At 44.0% G+C, this 27,138-nt stretch overlaps 2 protein-coding genes across 2 annotated transcripts; both read right to left on the bottom strand.

The window, feature by feature from the left end:
• Positions 1 to 3,655: 3,655 nt before the first annotated feature.
• mapk1 (mitogen-activated protein kinase 1) lies at positions 3,656 to 10,551 on the bottom strand. The gene is made up of 9 exons (XM_088993314.1): positions 10,384 to 10,551; positions 6,668 to 6,850; positions 6,070 to 6,259; positions 5,885 to 6,001; positions 5,267 to 5,381; positions 5,044 to 5,175; positions 4,327 to 4,436; positions 4,119 to 4,248; positions 3,656 to 3,845 (listed from the first exon to the last, which is right to left on the bottom strand). The coding sequence occupies exons 1-8, from the start codon at positions 10,524 to 10,526 to the stop codon at positions 4,132 to 4,134; spliced, it is 1,107 nt and encodes a 368-aa protein (XP_088849440.1). The 5' UTR covers positions 10,527 to 10,551; the 3' UTR covers positions 3,656 to 3,845; positions 4,119 to 4,131.
• A 1,891-nt stretch (positions 10,552 to 12,442) lies between these two features.
• LOC148898586 (early estrogen-induced gene 1 protein-like) lies at positions 12,443 to 26,915 on the bottom strand. Its single transcript, XM_088993313.1, has 12 exons — positions 26,757 to 26,915; positions 26,374 to 26,669; positions 18,498 to 18,618; positions 18,347 to 18,376; positions 17,153 to 17,269; positions 17,018 to 17,064; positions 16,413 to 16,567; positions 16,130 to 16,234; positions 15,862 to 16,051; positions 14,833 to 14,954; positions 14,165 to 14,237; positions 12,443 to 14,088 (listed from the first exon to the last, which is right to left on the bottom strand). The coding sequence occupies exons 2-12, from the start codon at positions 26,514 to 26,516 to the stop codon at positions 14,043 to 14,045; spliced, it is 1,149 nt and encodes a 382-aa protein (XP_088849439.1). The 5' UTR covers positions 26,517 to 26,669; positions 26,757 to 26,915; the 3' UTR covers positions 12,443 to 14,042.
• Between the last annotated feature and the right edge of the window lie 223 nt (positions 26,916 to 27,138).

The following is a 27,138-nucleotide window of genomic DNA, read 5'->3' as shown; positions in this document are numbered from 1 at the left end:
TTTTTAAGCATCGGGCAAACGTCACAGACTCGTGTGTTCGTTGTGTACTTTAATAAACGCGAAAACGCTTGTTTTGCGGACTCACAGAGACCACAAAAGCACAAAGTCCCAACTTTGGTCAAGGACCCTAATGGCAGCAATAGCCTAGCTACCAGACCGCGGCTACAAATAGCGTCCAATCAGCGGCGAGAGGATTAGAAAAGTGGGCCAATCGGCGGCGCGATAAAGCGGGATTTATAAAACGATAGCCAATCGGGGGTTGCGAAGAGAAGGCGAACGCGCGTTCAACCGTGCGCGTCGCCGACGAAAAACACGTGCCCGTCGTCACGGGGCGTCAGACTGCGTCACTCACACGTGGTCGCCTCTCAAGTAAACAAAAGCTGGCCGCCCAGAGAAAGACGTCATTCCTTTTTCATCACACTTCAACATCAATCATCTTCGGGGGGGGCTCGCAAGCATCTCCTTTGGGAACAATAATTCATGTTGAATGTCACAATCATCCACGTGTGTCAAGACGTTTATTCATACGTCATAAGTCGCAAAATAAATAAAAGCATGAAGGTGCAGCTCCGTCTGTTGGGAAGAAGGCAGCAAACATGACGAGACGGGATCGAGCCATCTCGTCATGGGAGTTGCGGCTCCTCTTAGAGAGCCACTTCCTTTGGCTAGGCTGCTAGCTGCTTTTCCTTCAACACAACCTAACTCTATTGCCTGAGACCGTTGCTGAGACAACACCGACAACACCCTTAGCCACACGTAGTCGACTTAGCATACTGGTACTGGGACGCTAAGTCACACAAACGCACACCTCGCGGGTGTTTTTCTTTTGTATCCTCTTTGGCTTAACACTAGCCTGCTCCCATAATAGCAAAAGTATCCTCGATAACAAACCACGTCTGCACTCAAAGAAAGGCGGTGAGGAAAACAAGTCCGCCAGCCACCGTGGCGCTCCGTGTGATTTGTTTCATCGGACAAAAACTAGTTGGTATGCTAGGATTATATTCTCGCAAATGTAATGTTCGTAAGGCGAGAAGTTCGTAAAATAAAGCGTTGGTAAACCAAGGTGTTGTGGCAGTTGAGGAAGGAGAACACACGATCGACTGAAGTATGTCTTGATTCCAACTCAAAACCACAAAATCCGGTGAAATATATGTCACATGCACCCGCCCTCTCCCGTGCACCTGCCGGGTGAGATGCCTGGTCCTAGTGCCCGCCAGCTTCACTGTATTGCATTGTATTTTGTACATCCGCCCCCATTTCAAGCTCATCCAACTCCAGACCCATATAACTTGGGAATTAACGCTCTGTCTGATCAAAGAAGAGAATCTAAGGTTTCTAACGCTGTATTGAATGCTGATGTCGTCCTAAAATTCAATATTGTGTGCTTCCTGGAATTGGACAACATGGTCTGGCAGTCAATGAGTTAAACTGGGGAGAAAAAAAATCAGTCATGCTAGACACAATTTAAAAATCATACAGGCGTGGTCTATGATGGGGCAAAACATGTTTTATTGATCATTCTCAAACTAAATACATTTAGAATTTCAGAGAGAAAGAAAGCTATTTGGCAATTGTCGATTGGTGAGAGCAGTCCAATCACTTTCCGTATTGATTGTTGACTTTTGCAGATGAGTGCCTGGATGTGGTTTTTCCTTTTCTTCCCAGCTTCCACAAAATAATTCACTTGGATTATTTTTTTAAACAGTCTTCCAACAATAAGAGCAAAATTCTATACACAAATAAAACTGACCCCCAAAAATCAAAACATGGAGGCAGTCGCACCCTTCAAAACAAAAGCGGGCCTTTTTTTGTCATCTTTTTTTGTGTTGACAATAATTGAAAGCCCGGTGAAGCAACAAGCTCATTTTGCTGTCTGATACAAGCAGAACACTCATTTGACAAGAAAAAATATCTGCAAGAAAAGAACACCCAAAAAAAGGGGAGGGGGCGGGGGTGAAGAGAAAGGTTACACCCACCCACACGCACGCACACCCACATATGAACAAACGCTGCGGAACAAATGATCACAAATATGCAAAGCTGACTTTTCTGTACTCTTTGATTGATCGTGTCAAAAGCTGCACACGGAATTGGTCAAAGAAGGCACAAACAGACAAAAGAAGCGCTGATCTGCATACAAAACGTGCCCACGCTGCTGTTTCCCAGTGCCTCTGAACGCCTCATCGTCAACAAACGTGTGCACATCGATTAAGGCCACCGCCGCACGCAGGAAGGAGGATGTGTAAAATATACTGGATATAGGTAACATCCAACTTACGACCAGTTTGACTTACGACCACCCGTACTTCCGACCATGACCTCCAGACCCGATTTTGACCATTTTAATTCTACTCGTGGCACCGCAATACGCTAGCAGACCAGCAACACCGACGACAATTTTGGCCAGCCGGCATGTCATTCTCACACAGCAATCGACTGTGTGACGGCTACACAGGGGGGGGGGGGGGTGTGCCAGTGTATGTCTCTATTCTACATTTTTATGGGGATGGTCGGGGAACGGCGTCTTTATCTTTAAAAACAAATTTACTTTTGAGTTTTTGGTCCTTAATTTGCATTCGTTTTTGTAGGAGAGACCAAAAAACATGGGCACCCCGAAGATAGTGGATGTGATAGCTTGGTCCAAGAGTAGACTGGGGTCATGAAGCGGGGCGGGCTGAGGAGTGCAAAAGAGCTTTATTAAAAATATATATATATTTTTGGTCAAATTTATTGACACTCATTCAATTTTTCAAGGAAAAATGTCACTACATTGGAGTTGAGTGGAATAATATTTGTGGAGGATTCAAATTTGTGAGGAAAACTATTCAGCGTTAGCAGCTAAGTGCTACGTTAGCATCTGAACAGAAGCAAGCGACACTTTTTGGCGTTATTTTCCTCCATTTGACGTTTGGTGGGATAAATCTGTGTCATCAAATTACCCTCCCACTCTTTCTTAGTTAGCCGCTAGCTAATCGGAACATTTTTTTTTTTTTGCTTTTCAAGAGTTTTGGTTGCGCTCAAACGCAATCTGGAAAGGGGGTTGGCGGTAGCTCCTGCGACCCGAATTTTTACAGGTGGACGGCGGCCGAGATAAAAAAACAAATCTTTATTCATTTGAGTGAAAATGAGAGGCTGAAGCACCTCATCGGAGGTGCAACGGTAAAGGCCCGTGTGGCACTTGACATGCTCTTTGTATACGCAGCTGCTAACAGTCATGCAGAAAGGGAAGTGGGGGCAAGTGGGGGCACACTTGCCATCACTGCAGGAAAATAAGAGTCCATTTCTCAACACAAGGACATATTTTAACCACTCGGAAAAGGTAAACAAACTATTTGGGTTGCTTCTTTCCCTTTCAAAACACATTTAAGACCCCCCCCCCCCCCCCCCCCCCGCGCCGACCAGCAAAATAGAAGCTGCATCACATGTACAAGAAAAAAAGATGATTCCAGGGGAATCATCACAACCATGGCTTTTTTTCTGGATGATGAAATCAACTCTGCATATAACACTCTTTTTTTTTTTTTTTTTTTTGGGGGGGGGGGGGGGTGATGTGCATGTGACCCCCCCCCCCCCCCCCCCCAAAAAAAAAACCTTTAAAAGGAAACGTAAAAGGGGAGAGATGAAAATCACGCGAGCTGTGATGGACCCCCCCCTGGATCACTCACCCGTCCCCTCCCTCCCTCCCGGGAACGACAGATTGATTGATTCCTGCCGCCATTCGTGAGCAAAGCGGACTGGATGATGAGCGACTGCCCAAACGAAAGCAAAAATAAAAAAAAAAATCCCAAATGAAAAGCGCAACAATGTGGAGGAGGCGGGGCCTGAGGGGCAGGGTGACCAATCATCTGTAGGACAACAACAAAAATAAAAAATAAAAGGTCATTTTAATTTAATTTAATATAATATTCGTTTCTAAATTCAATTTAAAATTTAATTTTAATTAATTTTATTTTAATGTATTTAATGTAATTGTATTTAATTTCTTTAATTAAGCTAGCTAGATCGCATTTTTCTAGCATAGTTCTAATTGTCTTTTTAGATGACTAAAATTAGAAGAGGTGAGATTGTGTTGCGGAATTTGTAGGCTGACTTTTTTTCCGGTCGCGCCATTTCCTGACCTGGCGCGAGGCGTTAGGAGCGGAAGGCGGGCTGGAACCGCGCCGTCTCCTCAAAGATCAGCTCCTTCAGCGTCTCCTTGGGCAGGTCGTCCAGCTCCATGTCGAACTTGAACGGCGCCTCGGCCACGGGCTGGCCAGGGGGGGGAGAAATCAAACGCAAGCGTCAAAAGCCGAAGCGGGCGGCGCCGCAGGCGGAGGCGTCGCCCACCTCGTCGGTGGGGTCGTAGTATTGCTCCAAGTAGGGGTGCGCCAGGGCCTCCTCCACTTCGATCCTCTTGTGGGGGTTAAAGGTCAGCATCTTGTCCAGCAGATCCAAAGCTGACAGACAACATTGGCCATTTTGTTCAAGAAGAAAGGTTAGCAGCTAGCTCATGAGATGAGCTAGCCGCCGTTAGCTCATCTCATAAAGCAGCGTGAAAATATCCGCAATACACCAAAGTGTCCGCTAGAGGGAGACATGGCAAAGAGGAAATTGATTTGGCAAATTCAATCTTAGCAAGGATGCTTCCTGTGGGGGGTGAGGGTTCAATACCCTGGGGGGAATTGACAACTTTTCCAGGCTAGTGGTCAGGTCACCGAAAAAAAGGGTCAAATTTGGGAAATCAAGAAGTTATCGTGTTCATTGGCATTAGGGATAATGCAAATGAATGAAGCAACATGAGATACTATCCTGTCGTGGAAATGTCACGTCGGCCATTTTGAATGGATTTCGACTTACGACCGTTCGACTAGCTATCTAGCTGGCTAGCCATTTGCTATCGTTGACCTATCTATCTGGCTAGCTGTCGAACGGTTCTCTCGGAACGGAACCCGCTGGTAACTGGAATGTTACCTGTAGGTATACGGCGACTATATTGTGAGCAGGCGGCGGCCATTTTTCTTCTCCCGCTCCCCCCCCCTCCCCCCACACCCTCTCCTTTCGGACCTTTGACGTCAGCGTTGGGGAAGAGGCGGTTCCAGGGCACTTTGCAGCGCAGCGGCAGAGACAGTAAATAGTTCCTGGCTTTGATGTTGATGATGCAGTTGAGGTCCTCCTGAGAAGGGGAACCCAGGATGCCTAAATGAAGGAGGAAATGGAGTCAGTGGCGTGACCAATGACGACAGATGGACGGAGTTGAAAAGAGAAAAAAAAAAAAAAATGAATGAACCTAAAATGTGGTTGAGCTGGTCCAGGTAGTGTTTGCCGGGAAAGATGGGACGGTTGGACAACATCTCAGCCAGGATGCAGCCCACCGACCACATGTCGATGGACTTGGTGTAGCCCTAAACGCAACAAACGCCCGCCCGCCCGCAGACATTCACTTCGCAAGCAGAACATAAAATACATCAAGAAATGGATTAATAGATGACCAAATCCCTGACAAATATATCAAGAAAGAAAGCAAGAAAAAAAGAAAGAAAGAAAAAGAAAAAAAGAAAAAGAGAAAGAAAAAAGAAAGAATGAAAGAGAAAGATAAATGGATAGATAAACAAAAAAATAACCAAACAGACAGATAATAAAATGGATAACTAAATAAAAATATATGTAAATATACGAATAAATAATCAGATAGATACATAAACAAACAATCAATAAATAGATGGGTGGATAAAATAGATACATTGATAAATACATAAATGAATACAAAAAAAATGAATCAATGGGTAAATAGAATAAACAAACAAATGGGCGGCTATATAAATAAAGGAATAAACAAAGAAAGAAATCAATGCCATTTCGACGATTGCAGATCTTTTGTCTTCTTTGACATTTGAACGGAACGGACCTTGGAGTTGAGCATGATCTCGGGCGCTCGGTACCAGCGCGTGGCCACGTACTCCGTCAGGAAGCCGGTGTGGTCGTGCTCCGGGTCGGCCACGCGGGCCAGACCAAAGTCGCAGATCTGAAAGGGCGGTGGGTGAGTCAGGCAAATGGCCTTTAAATAGCCCCTTCCTCCTGACCTTTCCTTACCTTGAGATCGCAGGTGGTGTTGAGCAGGAGGTTGGAGGGCTTGAGGTCGCGGTGCAGCACGTTGGCCGAGTGGATGTACTTGAGGCCTCGCAGGATCTGGTAGAGGAAGTAGCAGATGTGGTCGTTGCTCAGGTGCTGCGTCTTCAGCAGCTTGTACAGGTCCGTCTCCATCAGGTCCTGCACGATGTAACTGAACGCCGCCGCCGTTCAGGAAACCAAAATGAGACGGAGGCAGACAGCTAGATAGCCAGCCAAAGAGATAGACATCCAGCTAGCCAGCTAGCTAATAGATAGCCAGCTGGACAGATAGCTAGCAGATAGCCAGCCAACTAGATCGCTAACAGATAGCCAGCCAGCTAGATAGCTAGCTAATAGATAGCCAGCCAGCTGGATAGATAGCTAATAGATAGACAGCCAGCTAGATAGCTAGCAGATAGCCAGCCAGCCAGCCAGCCAGCCAGCTAGATAGCTCGATCGCGAATAGATAGCCAGCTAACCAGCCATTCCAGCTAAGAGATAGCTAGCCAGCTGGATAGATAGCTAATAGATAGCCAGCCAGATAGCTAGCTAATAGATAGCCAGCTATTTTTGAGGATACACATCCTTCATCTGCTCGATGGTGGGCGTGCGTATGATGTCGTTGATTCCGATGATGTTCTCGTGCTTGAAGCGCAAGAGGATCTTGATCTCGCGCAAGGTGCGCTGGCAGTACGTCTGGTGCTCAAAGGGGCTGATCTTCTTGATGGCCACCCGGAGTTTGTTGTCGCGGTCGTACGCCGAGCTGGAAAGAGAAAGAAAGAAAGAAAGAAAGGGGGGAGGGAGGGGGAGGAAGAAAAAGGCTTTTCTGGGGTTTGCTTTGGTGACGAGGGCAATGGCAGACCCCCGTTTGAGGTCAATCTCCAGATCATCAGCAGAACCTTCTCCTTTCACCACATCACCCCCATATCCGTCCTCCAAGAGCTCCATTGGCTCCCGCTCAAATATACAATCAACATAACTTTGCTGCTGCGAAATGTACATTTCTCCACTGCGAGACTAATAAAGGCCAATCCAATCCAATCCATACCTATCTGACCCTCTTCAAATTTCTATTCCCTCAGATCTTCTTCCTCCCTCCACCTCCGTGTGGTGTGCCCCCCTGTCTGTCTCAGCACGATGGGGGACAGAGCTTTCAGCTACTCTGCCCCCAAACGCTGGAACTCACTTCCTCCCAACATTTCTCCCCACATGGATTCTCTTCCCACCTTCACATTTAAAATGGTAATAATAATAATATCATACAATATAATATTAATATCATACTTTCCGCTTCATTTCATCGTCACCAGCTATTCGCTAGCTATTAGCTATTTATTCGCGAGCTATTATGCTGCGACTGTAAACTATCCTTGAGAGTTTTCAGAGGCGCTTATAAATTACATGTATTATTATTATCTATTCGCTAGCTATTAGCTATCTATACACTGGCTAGTTAGCTTGCTATCTATTTGAGTTACTTCCGGGTTGAGTGAACGCTGTGTGGCTGCCACAAGCGCCACAGAAAAAAACTGATCCTGTGACTGTAAAGTGACCTTGAGAGTTTTGAAAGGCGCTTAGAAATTAAATGGATTTTTTTTTATCACTTTGCTGCTGTGAAATGTCAATTTCTCCACTGCGAATCACAAATAGAACCCAATCAATAAAATACAATGAATTAGAAACAACAGAAAGAGCTACACAGAAAATTACAGTTTCTGTGTAGCTCTTTCTGTTGTTTCTAATTCATTGTATTTTATTGATTGGGTTCTATTTGTGATTGTATTTTATTGATTATAGTACCTATGCTTGTCTGTGACTGTAAAGTGTCCTGGAAAGCTTAGAAAGGCGCTTCAAATGAAAAGCATTATTAATTATTATTACTATTATTATTATTATTGTTACTTGAGCCTGACAGGTCTCTTATCGTTTTTTTTATTGTTTGATTTGAATTTTATTTTTCATCCATCTTCCGAGACCTGCCGAGCGCGCGGACGTCATGGCAACGGAGACCAACGCGACATCTGCCACTCCTCCCATCGCTGATGATGCTTTCTTCGCCCCCCGCGCCGTAACGTGATTTCTTGTTAACGCCGCAGAGAGCCAAGAACGCCCACATTGTGCGACAGAAGAAGAAGAAGAAAAGCGGTTGCCACGGCGACGGACACATGTTAACAGTGGCGTGCCAGCCTGGCGCCGGGCAAATGGGACTGCTGACCTCCCTTGCCACTTGGCTGGGAGGAATGTGCACCGACTCAACGACAGACAGACAGACAGACAGACAGAGAGAGAGAGAAAGAACTCTTCTTTCAGCATAAAAAAGTGTTGATTCCTAAGTGATATGGGTTTGGAGTTATGTCAGCTTGAAATGGGGGTGGATGTACAAAATACGATAACACATTGATTTAACAACAACTGAAGCTGCAACAAAGCACAACAAAAGGGAAATGCTGCCCCTTTGTGGAAGGGGTAAAACATTGTCAGAGGTCTGACCAGCGCTTTATCGGCATTCAAGCAAGAAAAAGCAATACCTGAACAAATTCCCGAATAAATTTGTGAATGGCAGTGAAGAAGTGAATAAAATATAGATGTAACCCATCATTAAATACTCCAATGAGCATCTGATAGAGGCGTGGCTTAATTTGATGGTACGGAGTAGCTTCAAATGCTACGTCATTTCATGCTAACCATTTTTGTATGCAAAAATCTATCCCATTTTGAACCCCCCCCCCGCCACATTTCCTGCTTCTTGGTCCTCGGTGGTGTTGCCATGACGACATCAACGCTGCATCCGTTGCCATGTTATGTAAGACCACTGTTACCATGTTGACGTTAGGGTCGGCGTGGTGAAAATGCTCGTGTTTTTGCCGCCATTTCACAGCAAGCTAACGCGCTTTTACGAGACACCGCATAAGCTATTTATTTCACCGATGATTACTTCAGGACATTTCATTTCCAAGCGCCTTTCAAAACTCTCAAGGTTACTTTACAGTCACATGATAAGTTTTCTGTGGGTGAGCAGCGGCAGCCACACGCACCAGCGTTCACTCAACCTGGAAGGAAATAGATAGAAAGCTCTCTAACCAGCTAGTAGATAATTAATAGATAGCCAACAAATAGCTAGCAAGATAGCTATCCAACGAGATAGTGTTATATACTTTATATATTTTTAAACTGTATATCTATATATTTTTTTGTAATCGAATAACAAAATATATGTATACATATGGGTTTTATGCTACTGTGACGTCAACTGTGCTACCTCCCAACAAGATGCCGAGAAGCGTAACATACAACAACAACAACAACAATAATAATCATCATAATAATACATTTAATTTATAAGCGCCTTTAAAAACTGTCAAGGTCACTTTACAGTCGTGGCTTAAGTTTTTCTGTGGGTGAGCAGCGGCAGCCACACGCGTCAGTGTTCACTCAACCCTGTAGTAACTCAAATAGATAGAAAGCGAGCTAGCTAGAAAGCTAGCCAGCTATTATTGTTATTCTTATTCTTGTTATTGTGTATTATTTTTCCTCTATTTTTTTACTTATTAGTATAAATGTATCACATGGTTATTTGATGTCTCAGGTGGAAAAAAATATGCATTCCTGCAAAAAAAAAAAAAAAAAAAAAATCATAACAGATTTATTTGGGCTCAAATTGAAGTTAAATACCAATCATCTGTTTTTTGATAAGTGAGTGATCAAGTAGCATCGATGCAAATGCACTTTTGGAGACCAGGAATTAATATTTGAAGGAAATAATGCATTGTGTTCGTCATTTCGGCATCCAAATGAAAAACAATGTCGATGTTCGTGTATGACGTCAGCGAATGGTCATGACAGGGAAATATTTTCATGAAGTCTTCGCCTAGCATTTGTGACAGGTCTCCGATTAAACACGTTTATCTGTTAAATCTGTGTATTATTCATATCAAACTGCTCCATTTTACTCTATTATTTTCGGTCCTAAAAGAACAGCCAGCAGCGGCGAGCAAAATCCACATTGAAATCTGTCGATGACTCGAAGCGTTTGGCGACATAAAACACGTTCGGGTTGAAATAAATTCACGTCAAAATGTCGCCGCGTTGGGGTAACGACGGCAATACAAGAAAATGGGGGCCTTTTATGGGAAGGAATTGTTTCATTTGACGTCTTTCGACGCGGTAGCAGCGACGGCGGCCAGCAAGGAGCCATTAGCCGTGTGGCTAAGCTAAGTGGCAAACCGCGGAGGTGTGTACGTCCCAAGTGGCTGGCGTAAGGCGGCTTCGGGGTGGCCGTGGGGCGGCCTGACTCACCACACCATCCCGTAGGCCCCCTCGCCGATGTACGACAGGTTGCTGTAGCGAGGCCCGACGTCGAACGCCTGCCCGCGGACCAGCTCGGTCCCCGGGCAGGGGTTGGGGCCGCCGGCCGGGGCAGACACCGCCGCTGTCGCCATCGTCAGCGCTGCTGGGCTTCTTGCTCCTTTTTTCTCTTTTTTTCCCCTGAGTGAGTCCAACAAAATAAAAGGGAGCGGATATGGATGACTTACTTGGGAAGTCCGTCCGTGTGTGGAGTTTGACGGGGGGGCGGTGGACGGGGAGCGGCGTCAAAGCGAGTCCAAGGAGGGGTCAGCGAGATACTGATGCGTCGTTTAACAACGAGCCGAATCTTTGAAATCGGCTCCTAATAAGAAGCCGGAAACTGGAGCCGACTTCTTTTCAGCCATTTTCAACCCAATGTATGCAATTCCCAAACAGGAAATGTCCCCATTGTTGGGCTATTAAAGGCTTTCTGATTCTGAAATCAAGACTTTCTCCAAGAATCAAAGCAGAATGATATCTGACAAAGAACGTGCTGGAGTCCAAGAACTGGTGAAAAAAAGCCACAGCTGTTTGTCGAACGACTGACGACTGGACATTCTAAATGTCACTTACTTGATTGAAAATGTCAAAATGGCCACCGTTCTGCTGGCTTGTTTTGACTTGAATGAAAGACTACATTTTCATTTCGTTTCTTAAAAGCGCCTTTCAAAACTCTCAATGTCAATTTTACAGTCACAGGATCAGTTTTTCTGTGGGTGAACAGCGGCAGCCACATGCGCCAGCATTCACTCAACCCAGAAGTAACTTTAAATCTAGAAAGTTAGCGAGCTAATAGATAATTAATAGCTAGCTAGCCAGCTTATAGATAGCAAATATATAGCTCGCAAGATAGCCAGCTAATAGCCAGCTAGCCAACTCGCTAGCTGTTGGCAAATAGATAGCCGGCTAGGTAGCCAGCTAATAGATAGCTGGCTAGGTAGCCAGCCAGATCACGAGCTAGATAGCGAGCCAGCTAACTAGTTTGCAGAGGAGCTGGGGAGGTCGTGCAGGACCCATGCACTGTTTTGGAGCCATTTCAGCAGGTCACTGGAGATCAGTGGAGACAGATACACTGGACAAATGTTAACACATTACGCTGTTATTATTCAATTATCATCAGTTTTACTCGTTTGTATCATAGCATTATTAATATGAAAAGCAAATTAGTGAAAGGTGATCATCAGACCACAGTAACCATGGGGAAAGCTAAAGTTAGTGAATGCTCTATGTGCACATATAAATAAAGCCATATCAATACAAATATTTGATATTTAGTGTCTTTTTGTTTTTACACGAGTAATTAGTTTTTCACATCATTTTAGTAGAATTAATTTAAGCAACAAACAAACCGAGGAGCCAAATGAGCCGGATCTTTTTGAGTGAGCCGAGCCAAAAGAACCGGCTCTCTGAAAAGGAGCCGGAATTCCCATCACTCCAGCAGGAAGTAACCGCGGTCACGTGATCCACTTGACTCCCTTTTTCCTGCTTCTGTTGATCTTTTTGATTTGTTTCCAACGGCCGTGGCGTCTATTATAGAGACATAAGAGACTATTCAAATCAAACATTTCATCAAACACGACTCGAGGATTTGTTTTAGTCCTCTCCCGGGGATAAAATGGCCCCCTGATGGTCATCTCGGGTCAACATCGCCAAACGTTTCTTCATATACAAGCGTAGATTTTTATTAGTTAGAAATGTTACAAAGGTCAGTTTGTACGACTTCGCTATGTGCTAGCTTTGTTGTGATACAATAATCTTGTTCGAATTTCTAATCGTGGAAGATAAGAAAAAGCCGAGGGAAGGCGAGTTATGTGCATAGCTTATAAAATCCATCCTCCGGACGAAACCATCATAGAATAAAATGACAAAAAAAATATAAATAATTGCTTTAAAAAAAGAAAACAAGTATAATAGGTGATGTAAACAAAACAAATTAGTGGTTCAATCCCAAAACGTGAACTAAATACTATAACCATGAGTGCGTTTTTAGGCAATCGACAAGACAAAAATATAGTAGGAAGTGTCACTGTTTTGGTGGAATACATTCAAAAACAATTCCGAAAGATGAAGAAAATCAATCAAACAGAAAGAAAATGTTGTCAAGCAGCCAGCTGCTTGACAACATTTCTCAACTTCTTTTTGTCAACCAACTTGGGTGTCAACACTGGTTGCTCCGCCAGGGGGCAGCAGAGAGACTTTCAAAATGGCTGCGGAGAGCACAGAGGGGGGGTGGCCTTAATCATCATCATAATAATAATAATAATAATAATAATAATAATAATAACAATATAACCCATTTCATTTCTAAGCGCCTTTCAAAACTCTCAAGGTCACTTTACAGTCACAGGATGTTTTTCTGTGGGTGAGCAGCGGCAGCCACACGCGCCAGCGTTCACTCAACCTGGAAGGAAAAAGATAGAAAGCTAGCTAGCTAGCTAAGAGTCACTCAACCCCGAAGTAACTCAAATAGATAGAAAGCCAGCTAAGAGTCACTCAACTCGGAAGTAACTCAAATAGATGGAAAGCTAGCTAAGAGTTAGCTAATAATCACTCAACCAAGAAGTAACTCAAATGGATAGAAAGCTAGCTAGCTAGCCAAGAGTTAGCTCATAATCACTCAAACTGGAAGTAATTTGACTTGTTGTCTTTATTGGAATCCGTATATAACCACTCAACCCCGAAGTAACTCAAATAGATAGAAAGCTAGCTGGCTAGCTAGGAAATAATTAAGTTTCTTGGATTTCATTGGCGTTCTTGTGCCAGACAAAAACACTTCGGGCTCAGAAATCAAAACGGGGACGATATAATAATAATAATAATAATACACGTATCAATCTATATGAATATATCGATGACAAGATACATTTGATCGCTGTGGCTAATTTAAAATAAAAAAAAGGTTACAGTAGTAGTTATGTATCAGAGCGTCATGCTGGCAATTTTCTGACCAGGGCTCCCGACACCAAAAGTTTATGAAAGAGCGGTTGTGATATTTGGCAGTGTAACGGCCATTGAACAACCCATTAATTCAACTTCCAACTCATGGAGTTACTACCAACCTCTCAATTACTCTCTGATGTCATCAGTACAGCACTAGTTTATTGTTCGGAACGTTATATTTTGTCTTTGCATAGTCATCTCATTTTTGCTAACTTGCCCTGCCTACTACAAAACTCTCAATGACTCTCTGATCTCGTCAGTGCGGCACTAGTTAATTGTTCAGAACTATTTTTGCCATGACCATTTGATATTTCCGGTTTAAGTGGACGCTGGCGCGTCTGGCTGCCACTGCTCACCCGCAGAAGAAAATGTTGTTCTTATCGTGTGCCTGTAAAGTGCCCTTGAGTGTTTTGAAAGGCGCTTATAAATACAATGTATTATGATGATGATGATTATTATAATTATAATAATGCTTATTATTGTTATGAGTTAAACGGTAAAAAAAAGGAGTCTGGGTTTCTGAAAGGAGAGGAAAACCAGTGGCTAAAGTGCAAACTGCTGTGACTTTCTTCACTGCGCCGACTTCAGGCCGGCTGAAGTCGGCTGAAGGGAAGGAACAAAAACCAAAAAAAGGGGGCGAGGGGGGTTTGCGGGCGATGATTCCTCCCAGGCTAGCGGCTCTCGATGACCACGGGCTCATAGCCGCCGGCCGAGACCCTGAAGGGGGGGGGGGGGGGGGGGGGCACGTTAGCGTTAGCGCTTTTCCAGGAAGGTCCGATGGCGGCCAACTCACCCGTTGTTGCCCAGCCGAATGGCGCTAAGGGCGGTGCTGCCGTCTCGGTTGACGAAGAGACGCAGGTTGCTGTCTGTGGAAGGGGGAGGGGCGAGGCTACATGTTAGCTTAGCATCAAAGAAGGCCAAAGACAACAAGCTTTGAAACAAGACAATGACTGCTCTCTCTTGGATTCTGAGTTTTAAGCAATTTTGGGAGAGGATGCTACATGTTAGCTTAGCATAAAACAAGGTGCTGTCATGGCGACAGACAACAGGCATACCGTCTTTATGAAACAAGAGAACGACTGGTTTCTATGTTGGATTCTGAGTTTTAATCAATTTTGGGGGAGGATGCTAGATGTTAGCTTAGCACAAAAGAAGGTGCTGTCATGGCAACAGACACCGGGCTTCCCGTATTTTTGGAACAAAAGAACAACTGGTTTCTGTGTTGGAATCTGAGTTTTTATCAATTTTGGGGGAAACGCTACATGTTAGCTTAGCACAAAAGAAAGTGCTATCATGGCGACAGACAACGGGCATAACAACGTCTTTTGAAACAAGAGAATGACTGGTTTCTGAGTTTGTGATCAATTGAGGGGGATGCTACATGCTATCTTAGCTATCTACATGCTACATGCTATCTTAGCACCAGAGAAAGCTTTGGAGTTGGATTGCGCTTTTCTTGACCTTCAGTGTTGCTGTCGCCCTCAAAGTTTTGGCTCTGGACGATCTTTTCCACAATGTCGTCGGCGTCCATGCGGGTGTCGTTGACCCACGAGGGTCGACTCTCCACTGAGTCTTGCTTCCTCCTGCAAGCCACAAGCAAAATTGGAAAATGGCTCAATCAGCTTACCAACTTCATTGCTTCCCAGAAAGTGTGTGTAAGGCCAAACATTGATTTCCCATAAGAAACCATTAAAAATGAGAAGAATCCATTCCCCGGTCCTCTTAAAACATCATTTTCTACAAAATAAGCCTTAAAACTCCACAAAATAGACCTTATTTTATGTGTAATAAATGTGCTCTTGGATTATAATGAAAGAAATACATTGTACAGTACAATAAAGTTGGTTTATTTACCATTGTAATGCTAGTTGTCAATGGATGCCAAACTTCCAGGTTGCCTCTTGATGATACCCGAGTGAAGTTGCTGTGATTTCTTGCCGAAAATACACTCACTCACACTGTCCCCTGCTAGCTGTTTTTCGTTCATCCAAATCAACACAAGTTTTTCGACCTCTTCTATTGTCGGAGACAGTTGCTTAGACAACACGGAAACACCCTTAGCCGCACGTAGTCGATTTAGCATACTGGTACTGGGACGCTAAGTCACACCAACGCACACCTCGTTGGTGTTTTTTGATGATCTCCTTCTTCTGCTCGACTGCCATTTTCTTTTGTGTCCTCACTTTGTGCTTTTTCGGTCCCATAATAGCAAAAGTACTCCACTCAATAACAAACCACGTATGCACGCAAAGGAGGGGACGGGATGGGGGGGGGAAGAGGTAGTCCGCCAGCCACTGTGGCGCTCCGTGTGGTTTGATTTGTTTTCCCGAAAACTAGTTTGTACGCCAAGATGATATTCTTGCAAATGTAATGTTCATAAGGCGAAAAGTAGGTCAGATAAAGTGTTTGTAAGCTGAGGTATGACTGTATTGGGGTTTCAATGTGCGCTTTGTCATTGTCAAAATTCAGACTCCCCAAATGTTGGTGTACCTGGGGGGCCTGTTGGTGGGCAGAAGCGGCCTGGGAGGTCGGGGGGGTCTCTCCGACCGCCCGCTTTCTCTTTCCCCCTCGCCGATGGCGTCGGCGGCGAACCCCCCCGAGGCGCTGCTGCCGCTGGAGGTGTTCCTGCGGTGCGTCAAGTCCGACAGGCTGGAGGAACAAGAGTGCTCCGTGCTGTAGCCTGCGGGACACGCGAGGGCTCACTCAGATCAAGTTGGGGGTCTTCGGGGGGTACAAACAAACAAACAAACAAACAAACCAGAGATCTTGCTTTGCTGGCTAGCGTAGCTGGAGTTGCGAGAATGGCCCGATTGGAAAAGTTCTCCGGGAGCACAAAGGTTACTTTCGGGGTCTTCCAGAAGACCTGCCCGCAAGCAAAGGACAAAAATGCAGTCATACCACCACCCCCTGATGGATGACTGGAACTTGAGCCCATCCTCCATGACGTCTCTCCAGTGGGTCCCGAACGCTGCCGCTCAGCTTTCAACCGCTAAGTCGGACTTTTTTGGGGGGACTTTCTACGGGGACTTTCCAAAGTGTACCTGAGCTAGCGATGGAGGGTCGATGTTTGGGCGTCCGGCCCAGAGAAATCCCCCCAGGCGGTCCGGGCTCGCTTTTGGTTCCCTCCCCCTTGCAGTCGGGCTGCAGGGTGTGCTCACGTCCCGCGACCGAGATGCTTTTGGCCGTGCTGGCCGGACTGAAGCAAGGAAAACAAAAAACAGGACAAATATGATGGGCTGCCGTGATTTCGCTTAACCCCCCCCTTACTTAAAGGACAACCGACACCTCCGGACAAGTTGCGTCCATCATTTGTAAAATGACTTCAAATGACTTCTACTGAGCGCATTTGACAAAGATTCCACGGCAGAGAGCTAGATTTGACCTTTTAAGACTTGTGCTGAATATTCAGGAAGTCTTGTTTTCGAGTTGGTGACGATGCCTGACGGGACGTCACGGAGGGAACGCCCCTGACCGAGAAAACGACACAATGCATTTTGCATACTTTTTTCGTTTGAAAACACTGTGTTGATCGCGAAATTAGAAGGAAAACGACATCAATAACGCCATGGTGAATCGTGTGTCGCAGCCAATTGCGGTAACACGCATAAAGAAGGTGTAAGTTGACACAAATTCCCAGCGGACTCACGTTTTAAAACAGGGGTCTCCAGACAGGAGGGTCATCCCGATGATGACCTTTAGAAAAGCAAAAAAACAAAAAGAGTTTTGGACAGTTGTGGACTGGAGACGGACGGACGGAGGGAGGGAGGACGGCAGTGGCAACCTTGAGAATGGAATTGTCCTGCCGGGTGTTCTTGGTGTCGTAGCCTTCCAGCAGGCAGCAGCGCACGGTGCAACCTGAGCCGGCAAACTCCGCCATGTTCAGGTCTGTGAAGCCCAGCTGGGGAGGCCACAAAAAAAAAAAAAAAAAAAAAAAACGGCTGTTAGCCAGCGCCGCGGCGTCCGCTCGCCATCCGTTCAGCCCGCCTGGGACTGAGGCTGAAATGTCAGCTCATCTCAACCGCCACTTCCTTTTCTGCCCTTCATTCTTTCATTTCTTCCTCTCACCTAAACTCAGGCTCATGCCTGTTTTCTTTTTTGCCATCCAAATTTGCACTCATTATTTTGGTGGTTTTGCTACCCTGTTGTTGCTCCCTCTCACATTTTATCCATTTGTTTATTTATTTAGTTATTTATTTCTTGATCTATCTATCTATCTATCTATCCATTAATCCATTAATCCATGGACCGACCAACCAATCTGTCTATTGACCGACCTATCTACCTATCAATTTATCCATCTATTTATTTATCTATGTATTCATTTAATGATTTGTATCTATTTATTAATTTTTTTGTTTGTTTATTTTTTTGTGTTGGTTTTATTTAATTTTTTGATTTATATATTTATTGATGAAATGGGGGTGACTGTCCAAAAGGCAAATGCTGTCCCCTTCATGGAAGGGAAAAAACATTGGCAGAGGTTTGACCAGCGCTTTCTCAGCATCCCATGCAAGAGGAAGCAAAACTTGGAACAAATTGGGGAACGGCGCTCCACGTCACACTGTTCAATTGCTGAATAAATGGGGGAATGGCAGGGAATGAGCTCCGTTTATTGACATCCAAGTTTGCGCCATTTTTTTGTGCACTTCAAAATAAAACAAACAATCCTGATCCTTGAATGCAGATTTCTACGAAAGATTGTTTTGGGTGACCTTGGCATGTGGCCATTTTTTATTGCCTGTGAAGTGGTCGGCCTGGCTTTTTGCCAGCAGCTTCTGTTTGGTTTGGAATTTGGTGTTGTTGGAAGTGCTCGCGAGCAAGTGAGGCCTCGCTCCGACGACGGAAGGGAAGCCGCTTCAATGCAGCCATTTGCAGGAAAGCACACACCGAGGCGCTGCGAGTGTCCCAGGCGGCGCCAGGATGGCGGACAAATGCTTTCTTTGGGTATTATTTGGGGGGGTCTCGGCTCTCTTACCTTGGTGTAGGCTTTGCCGCCTTTCAGCTCCTGCAGGAAAAACAACAGGAAGAAGGAGGCGTTCGTTCGGCCAATCAAAGGATTCATCATCATCATCAAAGTTTGATGCCACAGCGGCAGCCATTTTGTGTCCCTTTTTTTTTGAACGTACCTTCCGGACAGACACCCGGCAGACGGACGGGTCCAGCACGCCCGTGTGCGGGTTTGCGCTCATCTTAGAGACGAAGGAGAATCTCTTGCCCCATCGCACACAGTTCTCACGCACTTCCTGCCTGCGTGCGCACACAAACATACACACACACAGCTGAGAAACAGCAATGGCGGTCCAAAAAAAAAAAGGAAGGCGAGCTAACTAGCTACGTATTTACCTAGCTACATAGCTAGGTAAATACGTAGCTAGCTTGGTAGCTAGATATAAATAAATAGGTAGCTAGACAGATAGCTAGGTATAGATATAGATAGGTAGCTAGATGAATAGATAGCTAGTTATGTAGATAAGTAGCTAGAACACTAGATAGAAAGATAGATAAATAGCTTGGTAGCTAGATAAATCGATAGCTAGGTAGCTAGATATAGATAAATAGGAAGCGAGGTAGATAGGTAGCCAGGTAGCTAGATCGGGAGATGAATAGATAGATATAGATAGACAGTTGGGTAGATAAGTGGCTAGATAGATAGATAGATAGATAGATAGATAGATAGATAGATAGATAGATAGATAGATAGATAGATAGATAGATAGATAGATAGATAGATAGATAGATAGATAGATAGATAGATAGGTAGCTAGATGAATAGATAGCTAGTTATGTAGATAAATAGCTAGAACACTAGATAGAAAGATAGATAAATAGCTTGGTAGCTAGATAAATCGATAGCTAGGTAGCTAGATATAGATAAATAGGAAGCGAGGTAGATAGGTAGCCAGGTAGCTAGATCGCGAGATGAATAGATAGATATAGATAGACAGTTGGGTAGATAAGTGGCTAGATAGATAGATAGATAGATAGATAGATAGATAGATAGATAGATAGATAGATAGATAGATAGATAGATAGATAGATAGATAGATAGATAGATAGATAGATAGATAGATAGATAGATAGATAGATAGATAGATAGATAGATAGATAGATAGATAGATAGGTGGTCGGGTGGGATGGGAGGAGGGCGCTCGGGGTCAAACGGCGTGTACCCGTGGAGGAAAAAAAAAAGGATTGAAATGTTTGGCTCGGAAACAAATTGCTGGTTATTGCTAATATTCTAATTATTTATTTTTGAGGTTTTGTCAATATTTTTGTGATATTCAAAATATTTATTTTTGACGTTTTGGAAGTATTTTTGGAATATTTTAATTATTTTGTTTTAATTTGTGAGTATTTTTTTATTTTTTAGGTTTTAAAAAATATTTTTGTAATATTTTAATTCGTCTTTTGGACTTTGTATTTTCGTGGCATTCTAATTATTTTTTTAAGGTTGTCACAGTATTTGTGTAATTTTTTTTGTAATTTTGCAATATTTTAATTTTATATTGTTTTATTTATTTATAATTTTGCAATATATTTTAATTATTTATTTTTGAGGTTTTTAAAACATATTTTTGTAATAATTGAATTTTATTTTTTAGGTTTTTTGTATTTTGTGATATTGTATTGTAAATGTATTTTTGTAATATTTTATTATTTATTTTTAAATGTATTATTAATTTAGTATTTTATTATTATTTATTTTTTGGGTTTATTTTTATATTTTTCCTAATATTTTCTTTTTTTTACCGTATTTTCACGACCATAAGGCGCATATAAACGTCTCAGATTTTTTTTCAAAATGTGCAGTGCGCCCTGTAGTGCGGACGCGCACAGTAGTAGCAGTAACGCTAACGGAAGAAATAAAAGTTGAACATTTCCAAGGAGATCCGTCTTGGTGCTGGCGTTTTATGAAACTGTGCCATTTATCCATCCGGAAACAAAGCATTTTCGCGAACTTTTCAGAATAATTCGCCGGGCTACCGTCGTCCTGCGGTAGCGCAGCAAGAGCCGGGAATTATTCTGAAAAGCTCGCGACAACGCTTTGTTTCCTGTTGCAATGGATTGTGGATGCTTGGGCTAACGCAGCCATGGGCAAACTACGGCCCGCGGGCCACATACGGCCCGTTAGGCTTTTTAATCCGGCCCGCCGAACTTGCCCAAATTATAGTAAAAACAGTGTCTGAAACTCATGACAAAAAGTTAGTGGACAACAGGGTAGTTAACTGAAAAGTTGCCTGCCCCATTTTTTCACAACTTGAAGCACAATGAGACAACCAATCACATTAAAAAACATTGCCAATAACCATTTAGGTTTTTTTTTTAATTGAAGAATGCACCCACTACAAATGTTACCTTGCTTAATTTACGGTAAATGTGCATGGCCGTAGATCTTCCTGCAGTAGTCGATTGTCATTGTGGTGCACAATGCAACGTTTGCATTGCTTCCTAAGAGCCACTAAGCCCCTTTCATAAGTCTCACGTACACTTCACAGTCACGGCTTAATGTAAATTTACGTTTTGTAGCGTCACATATGTTGTTAGCTTTTTTTGAATCTTTCTTCTGGGCTGAGGTTCTGTGCGTCTATTTTGGAAAATGACATGCAATTGCACGACTTTATAACGCTTGCGAAAGTCCGGAAGAAAGAAGCAGGCTTCTGATTGGCTGCCGTGTCGAGTATGCAAATTTCAACTGCTGGTAGCCTATGTCTGTGTGCTCGGCGACGGTACACGTTTACTATTTGCGCGTGAAGGCGAGGCCGTCCGTGGAGAGTTTGTTGAGCGCGCGGTCAGGACAAACCATCTATGATTTGGCGAATTTAACACAAGTAGGTATTATTGAGCTTGAATATTTCGTTGTGTAATAATACGTTTTGAATGTTGAAAGTGATTCCATGTGATTCCATGAAAGTGATGTCCCCTTCAATGAAAACTTATTAAAAACAATCTTGATAAATCACAGTGCATATGTTATTTTAATCTATTTCCATTTCCTCCTCCAAGTATCTGCGAAATAGTATGTAAAGGCCATATTCCTTGAGACAAATGTATTAACTGATCAGGGATATTTTTCACATTTGAAAGACAGTTACTAAATTAGGTTGTAGTATTCTTACTGTGCTATGAGGTTTGTACATACTACATTTAAAGGACAACCGGCACCATTTTTTTGTGTTTCCCACTGACATCAGAAAAACGTTTTATAGCATCTAAAATACCCAAATCAGGCAGGCTGATATTTTTAGTTCAATGAAAAGCACCAATAAAAATGACTTCAAAATGAATCCGGAAATGGCCAGTTTCAGAAGGTCCCACCCCCTTGTTCGTGACGTCACGCCAAGACGTCTTGTCTTGCTCGAGAATCAAAACAATGGCTTCAGATTCGGAGAAGATGTTTTCTTGTTACTCATCCAGTTATGAATATGATTCAAATAGTTCTGAAGAGGAAAGCATACATGTTTGCAATTGATATATCAATTTGAGACGTCAATGACAGCAATGTAGCACCCAGAAAATGCAGAAGATTGCGCCCAAGCTCCGTTGGAAATGGGCTGATTTGTCAGCTGGGAATTTGTGTCAGCGAATATCAAATAGTTGTCTTGGTGCAACACACAACGATTCACCATGGCGTTATTTATGTGTAAGTCTTAAAACGTAAACTATAGCTATATGCTGTGGAATCTTTGTAAAATACGCTCAGTCGAAGTCATTTGAAGTGATTTTATAAATTATGGACATAACTTGTCAGGAGGCGTCGGTTGTCCTTTAATGCTTTAGGTTTAGTATTTCCGGCCCAAACACTCCCTCCAAATGCTCCTGGCCCGGCCCCTCTGTCAAATTTTAGAACCCAATGCGGCCCGCGAGTCAAAAAGTTTGCCCACCCCTGGGCTAACGTGTCTGCTAGCGCGGTTGTTCAAGCTTTCGGAAAAGTCGGTACCGGTAATGTGCACTATTTTACCGTGTCGACGTCTATTGAGTGATGATTCCAAAATTTTATTACTTTGTAATTAATAAATAAAGTACTACCAAACTCAGTTTTGCTCCCGATCTGTTTTTTTCTTGAATACGCACACTTGTATGCCTGTGTGTTGTTGTGAGGCGGACGTACGTATGGCAGTCGAGGATATGTACCGGTATATAAAACTTGCGTCCTCTCATCCGGTGCGCCCAATGTGTGTGTTAAATACAGAAATGGCACACATAAATGAGACTGCGCCTTTTCACACGGTGCGCCGTTTGGTCGTGAAAATACGGTAATCACACATATTGATTTTGTTGGGAAAGGAAGTGCAATGACATCTCCCGCCACTAAGACGCGGTCTTCATCGCAGTTCAGACCATTTCAAGCATTAAACACGAGAACGATGCAACATGTTTTCTTCACCAAAAGCGAGAGGTCGCGGACAGGCGCGCGCACACACACACACACACACACACACACACACACACACACACACACACACACACACACACACACACACACACACACACACACACACACACACACACACACACACACACACACACACACACACACACACACACACACAATGCAAATGAAGCACAAAAAAAAAATCAAGCGGAAAACAGGAAACAGCTGTTGAAAAATCGCCGCTCCAGGCTAACCTTTGGCCCGTACTTCCCCGCCATTCAAACTGGCAGCCATTTTCCTCCTCTCGAGTCACCGATTTCGAGAGAGAGGCGGTGTCCACCTCTGGATTGGTCGCTAGCCAACAACTGTCCACATTCAATACCATTTAGTACGAATAATAATACATTTCAGCTAATAGATAGCCAATAGCAAGCTAGATAGCCAATATGTTTACTGACTCAATTAGCTAGCTGGCCAGCTATATAGCCAATAGTAGCCAGCTAGACAGCTAATAGATAGGTAGCCAGCTATATAGTGAGCTAGCCAGCCAGCTAGTTTCCTTACTTGACTTTTCAAGTTCCACTGACTCCCCAAAAGCGATCAAAGTTGACCTTAGGGCTCCATAAAATGTGCCCAATTTGACTTTGCGAGCATGTGCTCTCTGGACTGAGTCCTCCAACGTTTGGGAGTGAAAAATCGCAACTGGAGAGAACAGGAAGACGCTGCCAAAAATTCAAGGCGGAGGGGGAGGGGAGAGTGCGCATGCCGCCGCAATCGCATTCAAGTCTGCCTGGGCCCCCGATATCACCCGTGTGGTCATCAAAAGACGTCCACCATTTCCAAATGGCCAACCTGTTCGACGTTAGGACCGTGTCCAATTTCCAAACATCGCACTCAGAAATGCTTCCAAGCTGCTGGATGAGGTTTTTGTTTTTTTTGCTTCCCGGAATCCGGCGCAGCTGTTCTCAATCACGGCCACGTTCCACTTGAGAAATCGCAATAGTTTCACCTTGCTGGGGGGAGGACGGGCTTATCAATAACTGCCAATGGCATCGTTTGTCTCTTTTGAGAATCCATTTCTTTGGTCTTCCACCTCGTCGGAAAAAGGACGAAAGGGGGCTGGCCGCAAATGACTCAAGACGGTTCCCGAGCGAGTACATTTGCCTGGCCTGGACTGACAGCCATTGGCGGAGGAAACGATTGACGTGCGCTCAGTGGCCGCCATCAATCAAACCGATTCATCGTGATCCATCCAAACAATTAATTTCGACCGTTCCAACCCATTCATCGTCTCGGCCCATTTCAGCAGCCGATATTCACGCTTTGAAAAAAAAATCATCCTCATTTTTCTTCCCTACCGCGAACCAGTTCAGGGTGCCCCCCGCCTACTGCACGAAGACACCTGGCACAGTCTCCAGCACCCCCCTGCGACACTTGTGAGGATGAAGCAGATCAGAAAATGACTGACAGGTGCTGCATGGGTCTGTGCGTAACGCCCATTGATTGACAGCGACTCCGTGGGCGTGTCTGTATGTACGGTTCTGGCTTCTGTCCCAGTGTTTGATGGACGGCGGGTAAAAATGTGTCAACGGTGAGCTTTGACGGAAAATTTCTCATCAATTGACGTCTCAGCGCTTTGGTTGACTGTCCGTGTTTGATTGACAGCTAGTGCATGGGCACGTCAGTAGGTATGAGGGATTGATCGACATGTGACATGAGCGGGAGGCCGGACCGCCAAGACTGCGTGTTCACATTTGTGGCAGCAGCGAGGGAACGGCGGGGATTTGTACAAAGACACGCATTCTCACATGGATGACATCACGCTAATCCGATTGGACGAGAGAAGCAGGGAGAGAAAGAGAGAGCCAATTGTTCCAATGATAACGCGAGGGGCCGCTTATGTAACATCCAGAAAGGTGGTGGCGCAGTCATGGGGTGCGGGGGTGGGGGTGAAGAGGTCTGACCTCTTGGTTGGAAACCTTGCTTGGGTCTTAAAAACATACCCCCAAAGCACGTTACTCATTTCAAACCCATTTCTATCTTGTAAACCTACTTTGAAATCCTAACTCGACCACAACACTTTCTGGAATTCAAATGGTCATCACGGTGAGGCAGAATGCTGTTTTCAAATGGCCAGAATGCCGTTTGAAAAAGCTCATGGCTCAACTTGGGTTTATTTGGGCTCAGTTTGCGAACTTGACATGATCAAAGTGGCAAAACAGGTGAGCCCTCGAGCGCTTGTCACCTGAGTGACAAAATGGCTGCCCCCGACCATGGATACAAATTTTTGCACTTAAAGGACAACCGACACCGTTTTTTGTTTCCTAACTGACATCAGAAAAACGTTTTATAGCATCTAAAATAGCCAAAACACGCAGGCTGATATTTTTAGTCAAATGTAAAACACAGACAAAAATGACTTCAAGCGTCCCAAAACTGCCACAAAAGGAGCTGCGAATTGGAAGATTTTCAGAAAGTCCCGCCCCCAGTTCGTGACGTCACGTCAAGACGTCTTGCCTTGCTCGAGAATCAAAACAATGGCTTCAAATTTGGAGAAGATGCTTTCTTGTTAGACATCCAATTATGAATATGATTCAAATAGTTCTGAAGAGGAAAGCATACATGTTTGCAATCCATTAAAGGAGTCCCCCCACATCAATTCGAGCCATCAATGACAGCAATGTAGCACCCAGAAAATGCACAAGATGGCGCTCAAGCTCCGTTAAAAATGGGCTGATTTGTCTGATGTGTAAACTAGTATCAAATAGTAGTCTTGGTACAACACACAACGATTCACCATCGCGTTATTGATATTGTTTTCCTTCTAATTTCGCCATCAACACGGATCAACACCAAGTTTTCAGAGCAAACAAAGTACCGCAAAATGCATTGTGTGTCCGTTCTCAGTCAGGGGCGTTCCTGACATGACATCACGTCAGGAATCGTCACCAACTCGAAAACAAGACTTCCGGAATATTCAGCGCCAGTCTTAAAACGTAAAATATAGCTACATGAGGTGGAATCTTTGTCAAATACGCTCAGTAGAAGTCATTTGAAGACATTTTACAAATTATGGACACAACTTGTCCGGAGACGTCGGTTGTCATTTCAATTCATATTCCATAAACCAGGTATTAAACTGAATAGCACGGTTGGATAGGCGGGCCCGTGTAGCACACATCAACGTCAAGAATCATTTTTGATACGACTTCCATTGAGTGATTTATGACGGCTGCTTATTCCACACTAGTTTAGTGGTATTTTGCTCAACTGCTATCGTGAACACTAAATAGATGTTAAGTTGTCTCCCACATTAAGAACAGTAATGTAGCTAATAGTTGTATTAAGTTTAAAATTAGTCATTTAGGTAGTATTCATATTAATTTCTGCTTCATTTTGCTGTCATTAATCCATCAATCCATTATCTGACACGTTTATTCGGACAAGGTTCGCAAAGAGTACCGGGAGACCAACCAAGATGGCCGAAGGCCGGATTCGAACCCACGACCACCTCACTGTCGGACGGAACATCGTTTTTGTTTTTTTTAAACAGATGAATTGGTTGTTGGCGTGTGTTGAAAAAGACGTTGAAAAGCTTTGGTTTGGAGCACGTTGGTGGTGAAAAGTACCTGGAGGAGGACGCCACGAAGTCTCCGTCCAGCAGGCGAACTTTGCAGAAGAGAACCCCGTTGACGAACGGCACGGCGCTCAGCTCCTCCAGCGTCAAATGTGTCTGGAACTTGAATTTCTTCTTTTTCACAAAGAACGCCATTCCGACGCTTTCTTCCGTGGCGTCGAAAAGCAGCCGAGGCAACAAAAGCAGGCAACGCCAGCGAGATATTTATTTAATGGTGGCGTCTTGTCCCAGTTGGGGGCGGGAAGCGGCTCGCTTCTCCGCTTTCGTCGTGCGATTCCATGCAGAAATCTGAGGGAAGAAAAACGTCGACATTCGTCACTTCAAGTGACACAACGCAGGTTTGTTTTGACACCAAAATGAGGCGAAAAGGCCCACCTGAAGACATTTGTGCACGCGGAGACGATTCTCCCAAACAAATGATCCAAAACGGCACTTTTTTTTCTCCACTCTTCGAACAGGATCCAGCCAGCCAGCCAGCGATGTCTTGGATCCAGCTCATTTAGCAAAGCGCTCGCTTTCCGGTTATGCTTTCAAAATAAAATACCACTTTGTCGGGATGTGACCACATTTTTCAATCAGAATTCGTCACACATTTTCAAAAAATGTGTGTTCGAGTTCTTTATTACGGATTAAACGATCATAACTTTCTTAATGTTTGACAGATCTTAACGAGTAAGGTACCATTGGAAAGCTTTTGAAAATCTCAACAAGAAGAAAAGAAAACACAAGAAAAGATTCAAAATATAAATGAGCAAAT

The sequence above is a fragment of the Hippocampus bargibanti genome, linkage group LG04, assembly GCF_051943395.1.
Source record: "Hippocampus bargibanti isolate YZ-2025 linkage group LG04, ASM5194339v1, whole genome shotgun sequence".
Classification (NCBI taxonomy): Eukaryota; Metazoa; Chordata; class Actinopteri; order Syngnathiformes; family Syngnathidae; genus Hippocampus; species Hippocampus bargibanti.
This window is presented reverse-complemented; position numbering and strand designations above follow the sequence as displayed.